This window comes from Serinus canaria, chromosome 6, assembly GCF_022539315.1.
Source record: "Serinus canaria isolate serCan28SL12 chromosome 6, serCan2020, whole genome shotgun sequence".
NCBI classification, from domain to species: domain Eukaryota; kingdom Metazoa; phylum Chordata; class Aves; order Passeriformes; family Fringillidae; genus Serinus; species Serinus canaria.
The window spans coordinates 30,213,409-30,236,997 of NC_066320.1; the positions used below are offsets into that span (position 1 = coordinate 30,213,409).

Below are 23,589 nucleotides of genomic sequence, written 5' to 3' on the forward strand. Positions count from 1 at the left end.
ACTAGTATCAAATCTTTGAACATTTCATCTGTCACCAAATGGAGGCAGGAAAAAAGGAAATCTTTCTTTCTGGTGAAAAAATCTGCTCTGCCCCTTGGGGGATGGAGGGAGGTACTGCAGAAAGCAATCTCCTTGGAAATCATGATAAAGCCCCAGTAAATTCAGGGAATAAACCTTTTCCATTTTTCCTGGGCCATTTTCCACAGGAGTGGTCACCTTCCCATAACTTAAAGAGCCTGAGGAAGAAGCAGCTGGCAGCCAGGGAGGCCATGGCCAGGCAGACAGTGGCATCAGACACTGAAGTCAGCAGTGTGGAATCCTCTGTGATCAGGTATCCCCCCTCCCGATGGACTCCTGGGCTACAGCAATTGTTGGTTTTCCACCATGTGCTATTCTTCTAATTAATATTTTGGAACTGATTCTTGAGTACATAGCAAGCAAAACAACTTTATGGGCCTCCCTTTAGTTTTTCCATGTGGGACTTTGCTGTACCTGTTACTCTCAGGTGTTTGTGGCAGTCCATTGGTGACCTGGTTCTTCAAGTAAAACTCTTACTTGCCCTTAGACAAGTTACTTGCCCTTCCCACAAGAGTGGAAGTAATAAATAGTTAACTGTTTTAAAAATTCTTTAAAAGGATATTTACTTTTTTTTTTGCTGTTGTTTCTGTGCATTAGGTAGAATTTGTCTTGCAATTCTGATTTCAAGAAAGAAATAATTATGTCTCGTTATGTTCTTTTTAAAGCTTGTTGCAGGAAGCTGAAAGTAAATCAGAGCTGAGCCAGAACATCTCTGCCAGGGAGCACTTTGTGTTTACAGGTGCTGATGGGCAGGTTTATCATCTGACAGTAGAGGGGAACTCAGTAAAAGACAGTGCAAGAATTCCTCCAGATGTGAGTTCCAATTTTTCTATATCATTGATGCTTGAATTTTTTGCTTAGCATTGACTGCTAAGCAAAAATCAGGGTTAAGCTTTGTAGCAGCAAGTCAGTAATGTAGTACTTTGAAATCTGAAATGAATTCCAACATAAAAACTGATAGCAGTTCTGTTTGCACAGTATTATAAATAATTTTTCCTGTTTTAACGGAGCATAGTTTGGTCTATCATGTTGCATAATTATTTTTTTTAAATGCATACCAATGTTGAAATATTTATTCATATGTTTGAGTCTATTAATCACAAGATATTTTTCTGCTTCTTAAATATTTTTAGGGAAGTATGGGTAGTATTACTTGTATTGCCTGGAAAGGGGATATCCTGGTTCTTGGAGATGTTGATGGAAACTTAAACTTCTGGGATTTGAAAGCTAGAGTATCCAGGTATGAGTGCAAGTTAAGTCTGTCAAACATGAGATGATGAGTATTAGAATGTGGAATGTTTTCATCCTTCCTCATTTTTGTTCTTCACTGTAGGGAAACATGCAAGGATTTTGGAATGAAAATTCAGAAAATGTCTACTGTGTCACAGTTCCCTACATTTAATCTCTTGTGTTTTCAGAAGAATTAAGATTTAATCAAGGTTTTAAAACCAGCTAGATATCTTTTTTTACATTAAATCTGCAATGGCTTCTGGCTAAGCATTAAGTATTGTAGTGTTTATTCCAAGAATTTCATCATTTTAGTTTAATAAATTCATAATCTGGACAGCCATTTGTGTGTGCATCTATAGAGAGATTGTTCTCCTCAGTCTGTGCAATACGAGGATCTGCAAAGTTCCTGGAAAGGATTCCATTTCCTACAATGTTGGGTAGAGAATGATGGATCCTAATCTTGTCTTCCCTTAGGGGGATTCCTACTCACCGGAGCTGGGTGAAAAAAATACGGTTTGCCCCAGGGAAAGGAAACCAAAAACTCCTTGCAATGTACAATGATGGGGTAGAAATTTGGGATTCAAAAGAGGTAAGTGGCTGTGGGTTTGACAGACATTTCTCTTCAAAGCCCACACCTCACCTCTGGAAATCAGGATGAGTGAGGGATTGAGTTTTACTGAGTCAGGATTTCTTGCTGGCACTTGTATGATAAAGTCATATGGCTTTTTCAGAAGACTTTTATTTCCTATAAAGCATCTTTGATCTGCCATCAATGAGAAGTATCTTCCACTCTTGAAGCTGACAATGTCTGAGATTCTCTTTGTTATCCTCTTGTAATGGTTTTGAGGCAGACCTTGAAAATTTAAGGGGGAGTCCCCAGTCTGAGACTTTAATCTGTGGACAGGAGATTGCTTTCACTGTAGGTTTTCTGTGTATGGTCAATAGATTTGTTAGGGAATACCAGAAAACCAGACACCTGTTTATTAACACTCTCTAGCTTCTCTTCTTACAAACTCTGTAGTTATGTTCACAAACCTTCTGGCATTTGCTTTTAGGTCTCTCAGGGGATTATGATACCATGGGGAAGGAAATATAATTGTACTGTTTGAACTTAGCCCCCAGAATAAGGTCAGGATATCAGGGTGTGAAAGAGGAATTGAAATTTTTTTCCTGTTCACTTTGTAATGAGCACCAGCTCCAAACTCAGACACCTAATTAGTGCAATATGTAACTCCACTGATGATAAGAATGGACAACAGATTTGAACAACTGCTGTGAATTACATAAATTGAGTAGGATATTACCCAATGAGTCTCTCCTTGAAGCACATTTGAATAGTTTTGATGCTACAAGATACTGTAGCTGCTCCCTCTTTTTTTCTTTAGGATAAAGGAGTTTCCTGCATGAAAGCATTTAAAATTAAATTCACATTTTCAGTCAAAAGTCTTTCAGAATACCTGTAGTAATATTTTATAGTCTCAGTTCTATTATACATCTAATCCTGTCCTGTTAGAAAAGATAACAAAAAGGCAGCTGTACACTATGCTCAAAAGGATTTTTTCTCAGCCCTAAATTGGGAATTAGTATTGTTCCAGGGCAACTGTGTGACCTACTCCAAGGTTTCTAAATTCCCTACTCTCCAGAAAAGACCATTATTGAAATGATTTATTGCTAACTTCACCTTTCGAGGTGAATTTTGTGCTGTGCCTCCTGGGGGTGTGACACAGCCTCACTCTGGATGATGGAGAGGCTGCTAAAAGTAAAAAAAAAACCTGAACTTTTGCAGGTACAAATGGTGAGCAGTTTAAGGAGTGGGAGAAATGTGAATTTCCGGGTCCTGGACGTGGACTGGTGCACGTCAGACAAGGTGGTGCTGGCATCAGATGATGGATGCATCCGAGTGCTGGACCTGTCCATGAAGCCCTCGTGTTTCAGGATGGATGAGCAGGATTTAATAGGTATGTCATGTCCTCCTTGCTGTCCACTGCTTGACACTGCTGCACTCCTCATTGGAAAGTGGAGCTCTGCACTTCTGTTAGAACAGGGACTTGTCACATGTGGAGATGTTGGTGCCTTTCTACTGCTTTTCATGGATACAGGGAATTTTTTTATGCTTAGGTCATATGTGTGGAAAGCCAGGGCACCAGGAATATTTCTCTGTCTGCTCTGGGGTGCCCTGACATTGACCTTCACTCATGGAGAAAGTTTCCCAGATTTCAAGATAGGCTAGAATCCACAAAAGTGTGAAATAGATTCTAGAGAGTAGTGTAGGTGTATCACCTGGTGAGAAATTTAGGGTTTGGGATTTTTAGTGTGCTGTGAATGGAAGCAAGATGGAGGGCACAGGGTGCCATCCTAAGTTCATGCTTCTTCTTCCTTCTTCTTCATGGGTTTGGGTGGCATTTTGTAATTGGGTAGAAAAGTCTCCATTGAGAGCTCTTTGGGATCAGTTACTGAGTTTAAAAGGAAAATATTCCGGGTGTCAGTTCTTAATTGGATAGTTTAGTCTTAAAAGACCTTGGAACAAGAGATTGTTGGCCATTTTGTGCCTTCTAATGAAAAGCTGCTGAGCTCACAGTAGTGAGACTGTTTTACTGACAAGAAATAATAAACAGCTGAGTCTGAACATGAACTACTTTCTCAAGTGCCTTCAATTCAGACCCAAAAAAACCAATAATATGCATGGGGTTTTTGATACAAGTTTAATCTCCCAAATAGCACATACTTTTTAATATCTTAATTTAAATATAAATGAAGAAAATCAGAGCTTTTTGTACAGATATCTAGCAAATTGCCTTTAAAAGCATTGACACATCAATTAGGTATCAGTACCTGCATCACTGATACTCATTACCTGATTTAGAAACGTTTGTTGATGGGTGAAAGTGTATTTTCTGATTTTTTTTAGGTGTCTGTAGATTGATTCATTGCTCTTCAAACTGACCTTTAAAATGGCAATATTAGTGCTCTTTGCCTTTTTAGCCATGTCTAAGATGGGAGTTAAATATTTAACTAGTTAACTAAACTACATATTTTGTATTTATTATTACTGATGTTCCAAATAATTCTTCTTGTTGTTGCCTTTTGAGTCAATCCTACCTTTACTCATAAAATTTCCTTAAGTCATTTCCTTAAAACCCTTTGGATTCTAAGACATAAGCAATAAACTGTGATGTGGGAGCTGTGATGTGCATTTGTTTGAGGAAACATGTAATTTATCACAGCCATTTTTGCTACCAAAGGAGTGTTCTGCAATATGAAGTTATAAAGATGAATGTTGTAAAGCCAAGCAGGCTGAAATGAGGCTGTGCCAGCTGTAAGGCTGCCTGTAATTGAGCTGTCCTTCTGTGGTAATGTTTTAATTACCAAATCACATTTACAAGAGTCCTACATCACTCAGTGCACATGAAGTACAGGGAGCTGTGAATATTTAATGATGGAGCTGCTTTTGGTACTTGTTTTACTCCTCAGTCACTGGGTAGCATTTGCTGCCTGTCATCACCCCTTCTACTGGATACAGACTCACTGACTTGTACACTTGTGTGACAGCACTGAGGTATCATTTGTATCTTATTAAACTTCCCACCATCCTTTCCAGATGATGGGGTTTAATCCCTGTGTTGGGCTGCAGGAATTAGGGGGAGAAAGCAAAACTAAACATGATTTATGAAATATATTACTTACTTTACTTACTTTGCACCATGTAGCAGCTCTGTACACAGCTCTCCAAAGCCAGTAAAATGCATTCCAGGAGTCTATGGCTAAACCCACTATGGAATATCCTGAAATTCTCATTTGGGCATGGTTGATAACCCTGTACCTTCTATGAAATGTTTTTGTTGAGTGTAGTGATAAGCTTTAATGTCTAGCAGTCTGTGCTGGGTGAAAAGACTTTTGTTTGTGATTTTCCTGGTGCTTGCAAACAAACTGGGGCATTTTCTGGTGCACATTTTCTCTGGTACATTTTCTGGAAGTACATTTTTGGATGTATACATTTTCTGGTGGTGCATTTTCTGTGATACATTTTCTGCTGCCCAGAAAATGCACCACATTGTTTGTGGTGCATTTTCTGGTGACCATTTTCTATGGTGCATTTTCTGGTGCCCATTTTCTGGTGGGATATTTTCTATGATACATATTCTGGTGGGATATTTTCTGTGGTGCATTTTCTGTGGTACATTTTCTGTGGTATATTTTCTGAAGGTACATTTTCTGCTCAATGGACACAATATTATTGCACATGACTCTCTGGACAATGAATCTTTTCCTTTTGTTTCAGAACCTGTCTGGTGTCCCTACCTGCTTGTTCCAAGGGCTTCATTAGCTTTAAAAGCATTCCTGCTGCATCAACCTTGGGATGAGAAATATTCTCTAGATATTATGGACATGTAAGAAGAAATATAGATTTATATATAACATATTATTATTTTTTAAAGCCTGTATCTTTTATTAGTCTTTCTGTGCAAATAACTGTTGGATGTATAAGTTTCCTCACTCTTGGGAACAGTCAAAATTATAATTAGTTCACTGTTTATTACTGAAAGTAATATAGGTAAGGCTCTAAGGTCACGTATTTCTTCTGGCTTTCAGTAGCACTTGGCTGTTAAAAACTGCAATCTGCTTTCAGTCCTGGCAATATTTTTATGGGATTATATTACTTCTGAGAAAAACTGTGTTCTCTTTGTTCTAGAAGTTAATGCAGCCATCAGAGTTGTTCCTAAAGTGCAAATGAAAGTGATATTCTGATACCCTGATAGACCTGTCTGTACTCTTGGAGAGCCACATTCACATCACCAGAGGAGCACATTTCTGTGTCCTTAAGTGCTCATGGTCCCTTAACAATGCTCTAGGCATTGCCATTTTTGTTAATTTTATGGTTAATGAAAAAAAAGAAAATGGGAAAAGAAAGGTTGGCATTTACTCTGAGGTTTAAGGGAAGCAAACCAAATCTTTCACTGCTCTTTTGGAAGTGGTAACTGGATAAAGAGTCCTGTATCAATGGCTTACCCGAAAAATGTGAAAAATTGTTAACATGTAACAATTGTTAGCCTGTGGTTTTCTCCTACAAGTAGTGCTCTTCCATTTCAGGTAATTCTGTCCTTTTTGTAACAAGAAAACCTTTTTTTTTTTTTTTTTTTTATTCCAGTGATTATCCAGAGAATGAAAATATTAAAAGCCTTCTTCAAGAGCAGTTGAATTCATTGTCCAAGTAAGAATTTTTCTATTATTACTTGTGTGAGCTATGGAATTCTGAGAAGGCAAAATATCTGAAGTTTATGGCAATTCACAGTTAATGAAGAAAGAATTCTCTTCTCTAAAGATGTGCCTGAGTAATAACAGTTTTTATTTAAAAAATGTTTTTTAAATATAAATTTTATTTAATTTTAAACTGGGTGCTTTAAAGGTATTGATAGGGTAAGTACATGATTTGCAACTGACCTGTGATCATTTGGAATATTTTAAGCATTGCTTCTCAGGGATTTAGGGGTTCTTTATGCTGATCCAGGCTGCATTAGACACTGCTACTTAAATACTCCAAGTTTTTAGGATATTTGAGCTCTGAGGAACAAAAGATGATTACAAAAATCCATTGAAGATATAATTCCAGAGTAATGTTGATGCTCATTGCTCTATTTACAGAGAAAACAGATTTTGACATTCAATTTAAACTTTGCAAATTATAATTAAAGCTAGTAAATAGATAATTTTGTCCATTTTCCTTTTGCCCTTTCATTTAGTAGGACGGCAGAGGTAACAGCCTTTTTTTAATCCAGTCTGAAACACCTGTGGAAAACTTCAATTCATGCATGTGCATCCCTTGTGCTGTGACACTACATAGCTGCAAGATTATTTGTAGCTAAATTAATACTGTAATTAGTAAAATTACTGCAGACTAATTGGCAGCTTTGCATACACCCTGGTGGTGATTCCCTATATTGCAAGGATAAGGAGTTCCTGATGGACTCCCTGCATTTGCCCCTGGAGATCAGTTATATTTCAAATTATATATAATTCCTGTTGTAATTGTTTTAACAGATGCATTTTTTTTTCATTTCAGAAAAGAAATTCTGTATTTTGAGGGTTGATCTTTTCAGTTTGTATGTGATGGATCCTGTTTGTGTTCAAAAGCAACCAAACAAATAATCCTGCCCAGAATTTTACAGGTTCTTCAACAATTTCTCTTTTGCAGTGACATAAAGAAACTTCTGCTTGATCCAGATTTTACTCTCCTGCAGAGATGCCTCCTGGTTGCCAGGTAGTAGAGATTCAGATAAATACAGGAAATGTCTCCCAGGATAATCTTGATGCTATTAATGCACAGGAATGAGCTGAAGTTTAGGAATTCCCCCAGTTGTCCTTTAACTTAGCACAGTCCCTAAACTAATTCATTACTCATTGAGTAGAGTGGTACTAGGACAAAAATGGAAATATTATCTCACTGAAACAGTTTTATTTTCTTGCTGGATTGAAGGAACTTCCCTCAGTCTTGGTGGCACTTTTATAACTGCAGCTCTGGCAGCCACATTACATTTAGTTGTTCATGCCCCAAAATGTCATTTAGAATTTCACAATAGCTCTGTACAAACAGGGGAGGGCCTGGGGTTTATTTCAAGTGTATTTGTTCTGTGTGGTTCCTCTGCCTAAACTGAGCTAATTTTAGTCTGTCTGTATTCAGAGGTGGTTTTCAAACTGAGTAGCTTGTGGTTGAAAGAGGGGATCAGTGACTAAGTGGAAAATAATAATAAATATCAATTTCCACATGTTTCTATGCTGACCATTCCTGGAGTTTAATTGCTGTTGTAATGGATGTCATTCCATAATCCTCTCTCACAGCTGGTCCCACTGATAATGCACAGTACTTGTGTTGTCCACAGCAATGCACAGTCCTTGAGAAAATGAAATAGATCATATTTTTATGTGGTGTAATAAAAAATGCAAGCCTGTTTCACATCCTGCTTTGTATCTTCCCAGACTGTATGGGGATGAATCTGAGCTGCACTTCTGGACCATTGCTGCCCATTATTTGCACAGCTTATGCCAGGAGAAGCCTGCAAAACCAGACACAGCTGTCCTTCAGGAGCAGCTGGGAAATCCTCTGGATATATGCTATGATGTGCTGTGTGAAAATTCTTACTTCCAGGTATGTCAAAGACTTCAAAACCAAATTTAATAGGAATGTCATCAGCACAATAAACACTCAGTTGCCTGTGCATATTTCACTTTTATTAGTAACATACCAGTCTGGGTTAAAACATTTCTGTACTTAAAAATAGAGGCTGGTCCAAAAACTGGCAAGACATGTAAATATCTTTTAAAAGCCTGATTTTATTTCTTATGGTAGGCTGACATTTAAAATATTTTTCCTTCTTTGTCCAGAAATTCCAGCTGGAAAGGGTAAATCTCCAGGAAGTGAAGAGATCAACATATGATCATACCAGGAAATGTGCTGATCAACTTCTTCTCTTGGGCCAGGTTTGTGGGTAATATTTGAATTTTTTATTCTTCTTCCCTGTCTGTTTTGTGTACTTAGCCTGCTCAAGGAAAGCTTTTTCTAACTTTATTTGTTATTTCCTATTTGTGTAAACCCACTGCAGAGTTTTTGCATTGTTATGTTAAATTCATGATGGGTTTTCAATGCTGTTCTTATTGAAAATGTTCTATTGAAGAATCTTAGTCATTACTAGACAGGGAGATATTTTTGTAGCCTGTTTTAGAATAACTTCCATTGTTTATTCCATGTCTTAAAAAGGGTAAAAATAGAAAGGCTTTTAAACAAAATTAATATGCTGTGGTCAAAGTTGTATTTTTTTCTCTTGCCAGACTGACAGAGCAGTGCAACTACTGCTGGAAACCAGTTCAGAGAATGCACATTATTACTGTGATTCACTCAAAGCTTGCCTGGTCACAACTGTCACCTCATCAGGGCCATCTCAAAGCACCATTAAACTGGTAGCAACCAACATGATAGCTAATGGAAAGCTTGCAGGTAAAATATCTCTTTCTCTTTGCTTGTGAACTGATAATTCTCATCAATTTTAAGGATGCCAGTGAAATAGGAGTGAATCCTGCTGTGGTGGAGCTTATATGTTGGGTGTGCTGTAGTAGACACTCCACAGAGTAAACACAAAAACGATCAGTAACTGAGTTATAAAATCCAGCTTGTCTTGATTTATTTCACTGGAAAACTCACTTCTGGAGTAAATCTTTTAGCAGTTGTTTGCACAAAAAGAAGCTGAGCACATAATACGTATTTCCTACTTTTCTAACTAAGGAATTAACTAAAATTTGGTGTCCCTGTTATAAAACATGAAATATGGATTTAGTCTCCTTTTCAGTTCAGAACTTTTTTCCATAATATGTGTTTTCTTACAAGTACAGGTTAATTTTGCTTAATGCAAGAACTGAAACATAACTGAAATATTTCAGTTACAACCACATAACTGAAATAAACATGCTGAGAGAGTTAAAATCTTTACTTGCCTGGAAAAAACTACTTTCCACTCTATAAACTGTTAATAATTGCACTGTGAACAACGTTAAATTAAAATAAAGAACTACCTAGGAAATCTGTTTATTTAATTTACAAAGATCATTATGTCTTTATGATGAGAAGCCCTGTGAACCCTAAATTTGTATCCAGAGCAAAGATAAATGAAAGCTTTGTGTGGCCTCTGTAGCCCAGAGCGAAGAGGCAATATCTGGCACCCAGGTTATATGGAGAGCAGTCCCAACACCTTCATGTGCTGAGGATATGGGGATTTGAGGATCCTTTTGCACACTTAGCAGCTCTGTTTCCCTGCATTTCCTGAGTGGAGTGCTGTTTCTGTTGCAGAGGGGGTGCAGCTGCTGTGTCTGATTGACAAGGCTGCAGACGCCTGTCGCTACCTGCAGACCTACGGCGAGTGGAACCGTGCAGCGTGGCTGGCCAAGGTGAGCCATTCCTCACTTCCCAGCCTCAGAGCACCAAGCACCTGCTTAGCATCTGTGCTTAGGAAGGCTGAGCAGGGTGCTCAGGTTCCCTAAATCACTGAAACATCAATTAGAGATACCATTCAGCTATGAGAAGCCAGTCCATTCAATCAGAGCTGGCAGATTCTTCAGCCTTCTGACCACACAGGTCTGCTCTTGTTGTCCACATTACAGGAATGGGGCCTAAAAAGGCTTGGAATACTCAATTTCCTAATTTTTCAGCAGTTTTGGAAGGTCTATTTAGCTGCAGCAGTATAAAGCTGGTAATAAACTTCAAAACCCCACTCCTGGATGTGGATAATTAACTGAGCAGTGACTTTGTGCTGAGCTCTGTGTGGTGTGTGAGTTGATTTCACAATTACCACCAACCACATAAATTGGCATCAGCCTTCTGTTACAGCAAATTACAGCAAAACTACCCAGACACAGCATTAATAAATGGGCAAGAATTAGTAAGGGTTTTTCAGTGTCTCTAAAGTAGTGTTTCTGTTATATTTCCTGAAGAAAGAAGGGAACAAGCTGTACTTAGATTTTCTAAATGAAATTTTGCTTTTCTGAAAAATTTAAGATTTTTTTTAAGGTTTCAGTAAAGTAACTTCTTGATTTAGAAAAACTTTAGAACAGCTTGGGGTAAAAATTATGTTAGTCACAGGTAAAAATGGGCCAAATGAAGTATTTTTATACCCAAACATCTGATTTTCCTTAATGCCCTATTAACTCAAGCAATATACTTTTTATTAAAAAAATGATGGTTTCAGATGCTTTTGCTTCTGCCCAGGGTGCTGCCCTGAGGGGAGTGCAGCAGGAGCAGGGTGCAGGGTGTGTGCAGCTGGGGTCACTCAGCTCTGCTGTGTCCCCAGGTGCGCCTGAGCTCAGAGGAGTGCGCGGACGTGCTGCGCCGTTGGGTCGATCACCTCTGCTCCCCACAGGTCAACCAGAAATCCAAGGCCATTCTGGTCCTCTTGTCTCTTGGCTGCTTCACAAAAGTTGCAGAGATGTTGCACAGGTAAAGGTGAAACAGCACAACTTGTGTTTTCTCTTGCCCACACCTATTTCTGACATCTGCTTCTGTTTTCACATGTGTTGGACTAAGGCCTTTCTGACCCAGAGATGGGGCAACTGAGAGGCATTTTAAAAACTTTTATTCCATTTTCAGTCTCAAGTGAAGGGTGAGACAATACAGATAATAGGTATAATTCACACCATTACAATCAGAAGCTAACTATTTCCTAATTACAACACATTATAGTAATTTCTTGTTATATTTCTCTAAAGTATCTAATCTTATTTACCAAACCATCCTTTAAAACTTGTTTCTAGTTCCATTTCTCTCTCAACAATGTCTATCCCATTCCATAGCATTTCTAAGTCAGTATTTCTTATGTCAAAGTTTACATACAAATTCATACTATGTGAACCTTCTATCAAACTTTGAGAATTCTCTACAAATCCATTTCCCACAAGCATGTTTTTCTTTAATTAGTTTTAACCTGTGGGCTCTGGCTGGCATTTCATGTTACTACTGGCTTTAAGATTGCCAGCTCCCATGGACCCAGCAGTAATGATTTATAGTATCTATGATTTTTTCTGAGTAACTTCAGCCCTGATCTTTCAGGAAAATTTATAGCAAGTGTCAGTTCGTGAGTGCAAGGAGGAAGGGGAGATATAAAAGAGTTTTAGACAGCTTCTCTGCAAGTGTTTTGGTGTGATGTCCTGGAATGCTTTTCTGGTTTGTATCCTAACAATTATTCTCTTTTTTTTTTTCTATTTAACAGTATGAGGTACTTTGATAGAGCAGCTTTATTTGTAGAAGCTTGTCTGAAGTACGGGGCATTTGAAGTTAATGATGATACAAATATCCTTTTTCTGAAATCCTGTCTGCTCACTAAATCTTCACATCTGACCTGGTGTTCTAGGAAGATGAGCACTTGCACAAACTTTTGTATTATATACTATAAATAATAATGCATATGTAAATCATACCTATGGAGTCATCAGCCAGTAAATAAAAAATGCTACTAATAAGTCATGTAGATAAGCTCAGGTCTAATTAATGAAAAAACCTTTGTGAAATTAAGATTTCTGTTGCAATTTATGCCATTGTATCATGGTAGGTACTTAAGCATATCTGAAATCTGTCTGGTTTAGTTTACAGCATTCTTCATATTGCTTTATAAATAGTATTGTATAATAGTAGGAGTTCAAAAGGAGGATTTAAAGCACCTCGTTTTTTCTTACTTGTGCTGAAAAATAATGGATTAGCACAGCTGGTAGCAATGTTCAGTGTTTTCACCTTGGGAGAGGTAAGGAGTAAGAAGGGGGGAAAAAAGGATTCTGAATTTTTTTTTTTGGTTTGCTATTAATTTGTGTTTTCCTTAATGCCTCATTTACATAAATTGATCCATGCTGTGTATGCAGATTATGCCAGAAGCTTGAAGCTCCTGGGCTTTAAGGAGGGAGCTGCTCTCTTTGCCTCAAAAGCAGGAGAAAGTGGGAAGGAGCTTCTGAGTGAACTCAAGCAGCCAAAGGAGGAGGTGACACAGGAGTGAGAATTCTGTGGTTGTGAGGTTGTCTGGCAGACTGGGATTCCACTGGTTGAAAATTGACTTTTCTCTTGAATCACTGTCATAGCTGATCTGTGGGATTGGAGCAAATACTGATAAATGTGTTGGAAGTCAGGATTAAGAACTGGGGTGTTGCTTTTTGTTAAATTTGTCTGCACTTTCACAAAAGGGGAAAGAAGTTTATGATAAAGTTATACAATAATATTTCCACTTTTTTCAGTTGTAGCAGGAATCAAATTTAAAGATGTGCTGAAAGGCTTCCATTCCTGTGTCAAAGTCTGGTCCATTTACTTCTAAAAATCAAATATTAAACTTCAATGCTGTTGTATTTATATGTAAAAATTATTTAGTCTGTACTGTAAAAATATAAATATATTTAAAAATAAATAGAGATCACAAAGCACACAGTTCTTTCCTGGAACATCATGGCTTTTTCACTCCAATTTCTTGTTTAAAATTACTGTTATTTTGAATCAATTCACTGTATTGTCATTTCCTCAACTGCCTGGGATGGAATCTTTAACAGGTTCACTTACAAATGTTGCTCTCCTAACATTCCAGAAATCCTTAAACCATCACTTCTTCCAGTAAGGGATTGTTATATTCCATTTTGTTTTCAAGTGTGCACTCCCTGCACACCCTGGGGACTGAATTCTGCCTGTCAAAGGGTGGGAGAAGGTTTTACCTCCAGAGCAGCAGGGTCAGGACACTGCTGGTGCTGTCCCCAGTCACTGCTGAGTTATTGAATGTCTGATTAACAGAAGGTTAAAAAGCATTGTGCAAAGCCCAAGCAAAGGCTTTTTCCTGAGATACTGCTCCTGCTGACATACCTGATGGTCCACATACACAAGGATGCCACCAAAAGCCTCTTTTCTGATTTTTTGCCAGTATTTCAGTACTTGTTTGTGTTGTTGTTTCTAATGTCAGATGTCTCTGTTCTGTGTATTACTGATGAGGAGTTTTACTGCTGAGGAGTGGGTGCTGATGGTACACTGCCCTTGCAAACTGAAGACTGTGGCATTTAGGCTAAAAGCCAAAATTCTTCTTTTTCCCAGCTTGTTGGAACTTCTGAAGTTGAGTTTGTTGTCATGAAAAGAATCCTATAAAATGTCTCTCCTTCAAATGTAATTTTTGTGTTGTCTGCTTGCAGTAACAGTGCATTGGATTCTCCTTTTGTTCAAGGATTTGTGGATATGTGTTCAGAACTCCCATCAGCTTTGGGACATCTCCAGCTCCAGAAAACTTTTGGTTCAAATTGAAGTAACAGTTTTGATAAAACTGGAAAGGGTAGACTGTTCAAATCTTTTTGAATACAAACTGAAAAAGGGAGTTCCATCATTCTTAGCAGAAAAGTAGGAGTTAAACTGCAATGTGCTGTATTGGTTCTTGCCACATCTTACATAAATTACCTTAAAATACCTTTTGTTCAGTGTATTGTGAACTGTGCTTATGTTGTTGCTTTAGCTTGGGAAAATGAGTATACAAGGAAATTTGCCTTAAGTATTATGTGAGCAACAGAATTAATCAAAATTAACTGTAATTAGCAGCGGCCTAAATTCTGGCTCACACTGACTGCTACAGCTCTGCTCAACCTCTTGCTTTTGGAGCAGCCCTGGTGGACAAGACTCCACAGAGTTGTGAGCACACCCAAACTTGTTCTTTGAGAGCCCTTGAAGCTGTTTGCCAGTGGCTCTCTGGGGTAAATCTGCTTCAGGATACACTTGGATTTATAACTCTGATGGTTTAAAAAAGCCAAACAAAAAACAACAACATATTGCAAAGGCCTTTTAATACTGAATGTTTCTAGAAACTTTGAAGTGTACAGGTTGCAGGATACTTTGTGGCATTCCCAACTGGAACCTTCATGAGGAAAATAGAGTGTAATAGTGATTGAAAAGTTTATTTAGATAATATTGCAGTCTCATTACAATAATAAAAATATTTTTAAAATCTCTGCTTGTCTTGATTTAATACAAACCCATCACTGGAACTGAATGCTGCTTGTGCAACTGCTGTAATTTTGCCTTCTGGACAGGAACAATGCTCAGGGCTGCTTTAATAGAGGAAGTGATTATCCTTTGTACATCTGAGTCACATTTTCCATATTAGTTCTAATGAAACATTGTGTTTGAGCAGTATTCATTCCCAGGCTTTAGCAGCAAACATGAAAGTTGTGTGGGTTAAATTAGAGCAGGACACGGTCTGCACATCCTGAGTTTTGCAAAGCACAGAAATAAGTGATGAAAGAAACCCCCTCCCTTTCTGTTCTCACAACCTAGAAAGTGAACTGAATGAATTTTTTAAATAAATATGTTTTTAACTCCTTTAAACCCCTTTGAGAATTCCTCCCTCAAAGCCCCCTGAATACTGCAAGTGGCCCCAGAGGTTTATAATCTGTATTTTCTCAGTTTTGCATTTTGAAGCTTCTGTCAGCAGTGAAGCCATAACTCTGGAACCTGTATTTGACCATCCTTGGCAATGAGGAAATGGTAAAATTGGTAAAATTGTGTTTGCAGCTCAATATAGAGAGATTCTGTCTAATATACAAAGAGTCTTCATGCATTTGTCCTTAACACCAGCCTTGCCTTAATTAACTGGGATGTTGCATTAGCAGAATATTCAGTAACTGTTGAAAGATTCTTGTGCAAAAGGCCAAGACCTTTGGAAATAAGGAATTTTTTGAGCATTTAGGTTGTCTAGATGAGGAACTTCTAGTTGGAGAAAATCTTGCAGCACAACTAGTGCTGGTTACCCAAGAATTTTGGCCTTCCACGATCAACAACAAAAATCAAGCTTAAAATTGAGTCTTCAGGGATGCATAAATTGTCTTCAGTTCAGTGAAGCATCTGAAATTTGTACATCTCTGGAGCTCAGTCAGTCCCACAGGCAGTTTCTCTCCCCACCTGTGTGCTCACATTCCACTGGTGGCTGTACAGCCTGAGGGAAGCTCATGGTGAATATTGTCATGGGACTCCCTTGGCAGAGCTGAATTTTAAACATGGGCTTATTTCTTTGCAGTTCCTGATGTGATCCTTCAAAAAAGTCCAAATTATTTCAGTTCTAGGATAATGGATTTACTTAAGTCTAGAAAATGTTCTTTCAGCTTGGCTTCAGTAAAGGCAGGCCCTAATTAGAGTTTTAATTGGATCACGATGTGCTTCACAATAAAGGCAGCCTGTAAATTAAACACATTGACCAACAGTGTCTAAAATTGCCTAACTTGTGTCAATTTCTGAAGTACTTCTCAAAAAATCCAGTTTAATGGTGTGTGGATGTGTTTATATACACACATTTACATAGAATTGATTCAGAGGGAATAATTAGGGAAAATGACAACACAAAATACTTGATTGCAGCATAAAAATTATTTGTACTATATTGCAAATTATTTATCATTTGCTTTCATTAAAATGCAGTCTGCCAGTTTAGAGACACTGCAGCCAGAGAGAGGCATTTATTATACATCAAGAAACCTGGCCCAGAGTGTTGATGTTCAGTGTCTGAGCAAATAATCTGAGAGATCATTTTTGGTGCAGCTGACTCTGGAGACAGAGAATGAGGACAATCACAGACTCTTTAATGGGCAATGGGTTTGGTTTGGTTGATCACTTTGCTGCCCAAAATTGTCTTCTAAAAGTTCAACTAAAAAATTAATTGCTGGGGAGAAGGAGAATAATAACAGCTTACAAAATAGTAGGGTTTGGGATTTTAATTCATCACAACTTTGGTATTTATGTGAACCATTCATTAATGAGTTCAGGGCAAAAAGATTGATACAGATCCAAGCAGAGACATAAAACTCTTTACTGAGCCTCTGATATTTTTGAGTTGGGAATTCTGATAGTAAATTTTTTCTACTTAAACACTGAAGATAAGGAGGGGGAAAGATAAGAATGAGAAAAATAAGGATGGGGAAGGAATGTTTCAAAGGCTTCTGTAGGAATGGGAGAGTGGCAAAACAAAACCAGGAGGTGGATGCTGCTGATGTGTTTGTAGATACTCAAGGCAAAATCATTTTGCTTGAAAGTGACAGCTTTAATACAGGGGTATTCACAGAGGGGTTCAGCAGAGCTGTGTTCTCACCTCTCCAAAGGCTGCAGTACTGAAAGATTGAATTGCAAAGTCAATATCTGTTCATTTCCCAAGCTGATTCAAATTCTTTTCCAACTCCACACCCCCTTGCCCAAGTTAGGGCTGTGTTCTCACTGCTCTGTGGAGCTGGGACCTCACAGGCAAAGTGCATCTTGTCCACTCCTGGTGATTCCAGGGGAAAAGAAACCCCTTAAAAACATGAAATTACATTTTTTAGAATCAGATTGATGGAACTGGACTCGTTGAAGTTCTTTTCTGTAGAAGGACAGGACAAACTTCATTTGCAGCTCTGAATCCAGCCTTCCCTAAGGATGGGCAGAGCTTGGCAGAATGTGCAGTCAAAATTGACTTTCCATGTGCAAAGTGCTTTCCTTCCTCTCATATTTTTCTCTTTTAATCAGAAGACAACATCCAGCTCTGGAAACATGCCTGGTTTCTGACAAGTATTTATTATGAGTGGTGACTTAAATCCTCCTACCAAAGTGCATCCTCACAACTGAACTGATAATTTAAGTGATTTCCTGCAATTTTTAGCAGTAACATAACTACATAAATACAGCCTGTTCTAAAGAACTGAATATTAGAAAGCTCCCAGCCTCCTGTAACAGAGACCTCTGCCCTGTTCTCTCTTGTTCTTCTGCCTCCACAGCTGAACAAATTAAGTTATAATGAGTTGGGAGTGGAACAACCAATTAAAAGGGGAAATACTGGAAAGGGTAAAATTTAACATCCAGGTGGAAATCATAGGCACTCTTTGAGGGATTAAAGCTGGCACCTCATCCATCTGCTTCCATCTGCTCTGGCAGAACAAAACCAGAAAACATGCAAATGTAGCTGAAAATAGAGCATCTAGGTTATAGCTGTTCAAGTTGGGGGGTTTTTAAGTAAGTTCTAGAATTTCTTTGTGTTTCACTTGCTGTTAGTGTGGGTTTTGGTTGTTTTTTTGGGTTTTTTGTTTGTTTGTTTGGGTTTTTGGTTTTGTTTGTTTGTTTGTTTTGGGGGAGTTTTTTGTTTGGTTGGTTTTTTTATGTCTTGAGATTTAAATTGGTTTTCTGACTTGGTTGTAAAGATTTGGAAGAAAAGTGTGGATCCCCAAAGGAGGGAAGCAGCCTGTTTAAAATGCAGCCACAGAAGGTAAGTGGTAAATTTATTTCAGTCTTGAAAATCTTAGAGCAGCAATTACAATTAGGTGATATTAAGTTTATTTCTCTGCTATTCATTGAAACTGTTGATGTCCTTTCATAGGTTAAATGTCCCCCTCCACCTTCCTGTTTTCTCCTCCTTCCCTGCAAGTGCAGCAGCAAAAGGAGGAATTTGGGTGATGGGGAGGGAGCAGCTCATGGGCAGATGCTGCAGGGAAAGCCAAAGTCCCTGTCAGACCAAACTCTGCAGGTGGTGCAGGCAAGGCTGGGAAATCCTCCTCCAGTGTGAATTTCTTGGCCCAGCTTTAAGGTTTTCCTTCTGGAAATCAGATCCCCAAGTTGAAAATGCTTTTTTTTGTCTGTGTCATTGTCACGGCTGCTTCATTTAGCAAAGAGTGGCTGCAGGTCAGGAGGGCTCCTCTGGCAAGCTCTGCTTCAGTGGCTGCATTCCAGAGCTTTATTGAGTGACTGTGTTATCCACTGGGCAAAACAGATGCCAACAGGTGTTTTTTAAGAAATGCAGTTATTACTTTTCACCCTGGTGTAGCAGGAGATAATAGAGTTATATTGCACTTGTCTGGCTTTTATTTCACTTGCTGTAACCAATAAAAAGCTACAGGCAACAAATTTCAGTTGCAAAAAAAGGTCATCTTTCTGCCTTTTTTTTTTTTTTTTGTGTGTGGTCATTTTTTCAAACTGGTTTCATATTTATGGCCCTACTGAGTAATTTTTTTTCCCTACTTTTGGAATCCAACCACAGGCTCATGACTAATGGGATAATTTGGTGACCCTTTGGAAATGCTTTTTTCCAGCATTGTTGGTGAACTTTTATACACACACTTCTTTTTACCTTTTTGGTTTCTGTCTCTAGTGATTCTTTATATAAAGGCAAGTTCATTTTGGTGTTTTATGCAGAGTGCAGGACCAGCTATTTCAGAAAGCTTTGAGCTTCTCCAGAGCTCTGTGTCTCTTGTCTGGATTTACTGTGCAATTCTTTTGTGTGGCTTCAGCTCAGCATTTGCTTGTGCTAGGAAAAACCAGCCAGGTTGCTGCTGCAGATGTCATTTTTTCATGACAGCTTTTGGTCTTACTTTCCTGGCTCCTAAATGAACTTTTTCCTCAGTGGTTTGGTCACCAACCACTTTTTTTTTCTGAGGAGAAAATTGCCTTGGGAGCAGGAGGATATTTATTGAATGGATCTGATGTTTGAAAGGCAGCTGGGGATCTCTGCAACAAAACCCAAAACAAAATTTTAAAAATGCCAACAAACACAAATGAACCCTCCCCAAAAAAACCCCAAAACACAATTCCTCCCCCCAGATAAACCCAAAACACCAAAAACCAACACAAACTCCTCCCTCCCTCCCCTCAACTATCTGACTCTTTTCTTTCCTGCCACATTCTATTTCAACAATTTCTTGCATCTGGAATTTTAACTGGTACCTACAGTAAATGCAATTCTGGATCTCAGTCTCTGGTTGCTGGCATACAATCCCTCCCTAGACCAGCTGAATGACTTGGAGTACTTGTTAGCTTGTTTGGAGTGCTTGTTTCCTTGTTTCTTAATTGCTGACAGCACAAAAATTTCATTTCCACAATCTAAAGATTGATTTTCAAATTGTCAGCATTGATTTTTTGCTTTTTCTGTGTTGCACAACTAAATAGGAGCTGGCACATGCAAAATCCTGCACAAAGCAGCCCATGCTTCCCACATTTGGGAAAAGAAGGCAGGCATAGCCATTTATCCAAGCTGGAAAAAAGTGGAGCATTTTCTTTCTCCCCTCCCTCTAGAAAAATAGTTCTTAAATCCTTATCAAGCCAAGGAGCCTTTTCTTTCTGCCTCTTTCTTCCAGTTCTACTCTGTGGTTTACCTCAGCATCTGTTTTCTTTTTCCACTGGGGAGTTAAGCCTGGCTTTGATTAAAAGGCAGCTGAAAGGCAGATTAATGCAAGGAAAGGCAGCCTGGCTAATAGGGAAAGAGAGCAGGGAGGGAATTTGTCAGACATCACCTGGATGTGATGTTTGCTGGTAGCAGCTTTTTCTCCCAGTAGGACTAAGCCAATGTGGAGGGAGTTCATTCTTATTTTATGCCACAACCATCTCATCAAAAAGCCAAGGCACATTCTCTGAACTGAACTGAAATCATCTGTTTATCCTTTCTGACTGCTTTGCAGGCAAATTCCTTGGCCACAAGATTATTTTCAAAGCACATTTTTCTCTTTCCCATTCCTCCACATTTTCATGTTTGATGAACTTTTAAAATGTTTGTGTTTCTGTGAAACTGCAGCTCTTTGAGATAACATCTTAATTCAGGGACACAAACCCCAGGAAGGCTGAGGGAGCTGGGGAGGGGCTCAGCCTGGAGAAAAGGGGGATCAGGGGGGACCTGGTGGCTCTGCACAGCTCCTGCCAGGAGGGGACAGCCAGGGGGGTCAGGCTGTGCTCCAGGGAACAGGGACAGGAAGAGAAGGAACAGCCTCAAGTTACACCAGGGGACATTCAGGTCGGATATTAGGGAAGATTTCTTCTCTGAAAGAGTGGTTAAGCACTGGAACAGTCAAGTGGTGCAGCCACCATCCCTGAAAGTGCTCAAAAGCCAGGTGGATGTGGCACTTGGGGACAATCTGGATTAGTGGGCATGGTGGTATTAAGTCAAAAGCTGGATTTAATGATCTTGGATGTCTTTTCCAACTTTAATGATTATATTATTTAATTTGTTACCATTGTTCCTATTATTTATATTACAATTATTGTTATCACTATTACCATTTTAGCATTATTGTAATTATCATTATTTTGCCCCTGGTTGTGCTCAATATGCTGGCCACGAGCACTTTTCCTTTTCAGCTTAAATTTTCCCTATTCCTAAAACTCCTGCCCCATCCCCATGGAGTTTAAACACCTCACCATAGCAGCTTTAATACAGAATTATTTCACTGAATTCCTGGGAGTTCGCAGCTGCTGCAGGAGAGGGCAGCAGAGATCAGCGAATGGAGAGGGTTGGAACAGATTCCCCTCAGCCAAAGGGACCGGGGTTTTCTTTCCCTATTTTCAGCCCTGGAGGAGTGGTAGCTCCCAGGCACCACCAGGAATGATCTCAGATATAGATTTTAGCATCAGCTATAAATAGCTACAGGAAAGGAAAGCAGGGCACTGAGAGTGTCCAGTTTTCCTATAAAAGCAGGAGCTCAGGTTGTCCTTAAACACAAAGTCCCAGCTCACTTGAAATCTGCTCTGATTTGGCAAAAAGGAAATGCTTGACAATGCATTATAGGTGTGATTTAAAGCTTTATTTTGCACCTAATGCTGGAAATGGGGTTTGCTGGAAATGGGGTTTGCTTCAGAACCTGGTTGTGGTCAAGTCTGGTTCAGTTTATTTTTGTGCTGTTGATGCCTCAGGTTTGGCTTTTCTATGTTTCACATTCTGTGCTGCTTTAGTGTGTGGGTCTGGGTTCATATTATGGGATGGTGAGCTCTGTGCACAGAGCAGGGAGACAAAACAATTCCTGCTCCAGCTGGGCACCAAGGACAAATGATCCCAATCTCAGCCCAGGAGCACAAACCCCGTGGGCTGGAGAGAGAAAAACAAGCAGGGTGGGAGTGCCTGGGCTAAAGCTGGGCTGGGACAATGAACTGCAAGGTGGGAATGGAGCAGAGCTGATCCCAGGGAGAGACCCCGTGCTGGGGCTCCAAGAGTGGCTGTCATCTTTGGGGCACTGCCAAAATGAGCAGGACTGCAGCAAAGGACAGGGAAAACCTTAATTTTGTACATCTCAGAAAAGTTTGTAATTGGGAAGAGCAGAGGAACACCAGCAGGAGATTTTTTGATTGCAGCACTTCATGCACCATGAGTTAGGAATTGTGTCATTCCAGTTTTAACCACCTTGTATTGCTGCCATTTGTCCCAAATCCATCTCAAGGTCCAGTTTGTTGCTACTGATTTTCTTTTTAACCCACTGGTTTCTTACTTAAAGGAGGAGCTGCCTTTCTGCTGGCAAATCTTCCCCATCCTTTTCCTCTTTCAGTCTCTGGTAGATGAAAACAGGTTTTCACAGAGGAATGGCTCAACACTGAAAGGCTCAGATCCCTCCAGAATCTTCCCTCCTTTTCACAGCTCTGTAGGGTTTCATCCTTGCCAGCTCCTCTCTCAAGTTCCAGGCTGCTTACGTGTGTAGCTTTTGAACACAGCTCTCCTGTCAGTGGCAGAGGGTTTTATGGCAGTAATTATCTCAGGATGAATTCTTTGTTGGGATTAAAGGTTTCAATTAATGTCCTTTGGGGTTTTATTTCGTTTCGTTGGGTTTTTCTTAAAGTTTCTGTGTGCAAATCATAGCCTGCTGTTTAATTTCATCTTCCAAACTTTTAATTGTTTAAAGTTTTGCCCTTGTTCCTTTGACTAACATGTTACAGGTTCCCTGTGGGAGTCCAGTTCAGGATTCAGTAATAAAACCAAGTGAAGAGTTAATTGCCTGGGCTCTGTCCCATCCTATTGTCTGCCCTCTGACTTAACAGCTAAAATCCTTAAAATGTCATAGCTGGTGGGAGCAGTGGCATTCACATGAGGTGAATAATCTCCAAGAGAGCTTTTCAAATTCACTGTGAGGCATCCTCAGGATGTAACTGAGCAGTGCTTTTCTGAAGCCAGTTGTACACCAGCTGAGGGTCTGCCCAGAGATCCCTTGTGTACCACGCCTTCCCTAAAGTCATTCAAGTTATTCAAAGAGGATCAAATGACAGTGGATCTAAAAAAATTAAGAAAAAAAAAAATCAGCAAAGTGAAGTCATATTTGTTTTGAAAGTTTGTAGAAAAGGGTTGGATTCTTTTCTGCAGCATTGGCAGGCTCTGATTCAGCTCTGGCAGTAATTATTCAGAGGAAAGATGGATTCTGTATGAGACAGAGAGAGAGAAAATACACATAATTCCCAGGGAGTCTTGCCAGTCTGTGCAATTATACTGATTTCTGACATCTCAGGACAGTGGGAGAGGATAAAATGAAGTTCATATTTGACACACATGAATTCCTGAGGTGGAAAAGCCAGCCTGTCTCCCAAGGTGCCACACGATCCCACGTCTGTCCCTCTGGTTCTGGTCAGGCAGGAGGTCAGCTCTCAGACCCCCTCCCCACATTCAGAGTCTCATTTAAAATCACAATTTCTGCTGAAAACCCAAGTGCTGCCTCTCCAGATGGAACTGGCCTGGCTTCAGCTGTGGCCATCCATACTGAGTTGGAGCTGAGGATTTTTTGTTGCCCAAAGCCAGCTGGGAGCAGCTCTGGCCCCTGGGCAGGGTGATCCCAGCATCACCTTCCACTTCTGGGGCACTCAGCTCCCAAATTTCTGCTCCCAGGTGGTGTCACACAGTGGATGTGTCCCTGTCCCCTTTCTCTGCCATCCCCCTGCTTACACATTTAATCACTGCCCACTGTGCTGGTCCTGATCCTTCCAGAGTTGTCTGGCTCAACTTTGGCTAAAAAATGTGCAAAATTCACCAGAATCATGTAGTATATAAGCAG

The 23,589-nt window shown here is 39.5% G+C and overlaps 1 protein-coding gene and 1 long non-coding RNA gene across 6 annotated transcripts in view; both read left to right on the forward strand.

Moving 5' to 3' along the window:
- WDR11 (WD repeat domain 11) overlaps positions 1 to 14,796 on the forward strand; it is a 35,365-nt gene extending 20,569 nt beyond the window's left edge. For all 4 annotated transcript variants that reach the window (XM_050976330.1, XM_050976331.1, XM_050976332.1 and 1 more), the window contains exons 15-29: positions 207 to 331; positions 744 to 891; positions 1,212 to 1,318; positions 1,783 to 1,897; positions 3,095 to 3,266; positions 5,588 to 5,696; positions 6,455 to 6,517; positions 7,499 to 7,564; positions 8,281 to 8,449; positions 8,686 to 8,781; positions 9,130 to 9,295; positions 10,142 to 10,239; positions 11,139 to 11,284; positions 12,054 to 12,133; positions 12,670 to 14,796. In XM_050976330.1, coding sequence (XP_050832287.1) covers positions 207 to 331; positions 744 to 891; positions 1,212 to 1,318; positions 1,783 to 1,897; positions 3,095 to 3,266; positions 5,588 to 5,696; positions 6,455 to 6,517; positions 7,499 to 7,564; positions 8,281 to 8,449; positions 8,686 to 8,781; positions 9,130 to 9,295; positions 10,142 to 10,239; positions 11,139 to 11,284; positions 12,054 to 12,133; positions 12,670 to 12,827 — 1,818 coding nt within the window. In that variant the 3' untranslated portion in view covers positions 12,828 to 14,796. The remainder of the gene's footprint in view (positions 1 to 206; positions 332 to 743; positions 892 to 1,211; positions 1,319 to 1,782; positions 1,898 to 3,094; positions 3,267 to 5,587; positions 5,697 to 6,454; positions 6,518 to 7,498; positions 7,565 to 8,280; positions 8,450 to 8,685; positions 8,782 to 9,129; positions 9,296 to 10,141; positions 10,240 to 11,138; positions 11,285 to 12,053; positions 12,134 to 12,669) is intronic.
- Positions 14,797 to 17,699: 2,903 nt separating this feature from the next.
- Positions 17,700 to 23,589, forward strand: part of LOC127059763 (uncharacterized) — a 34,810-nt gene continuing 28,920 nt past the window's right edge. Inside the window, exons 1-2 of one of the 2 annotated variants that reach the window (XR_007777912.1) lie at positions 17,700 to 17,787; positions 18,004 to 18,068. This is a non-coding gene — a long non-coding RNA (uncharacterized LOC127059763). Of the gene's footprint in view, positions 18,069 to 23,589 lie in introns of both variants that reach the window. The other variant, XR_007777911.1, reaches the window with a different exon arrangement.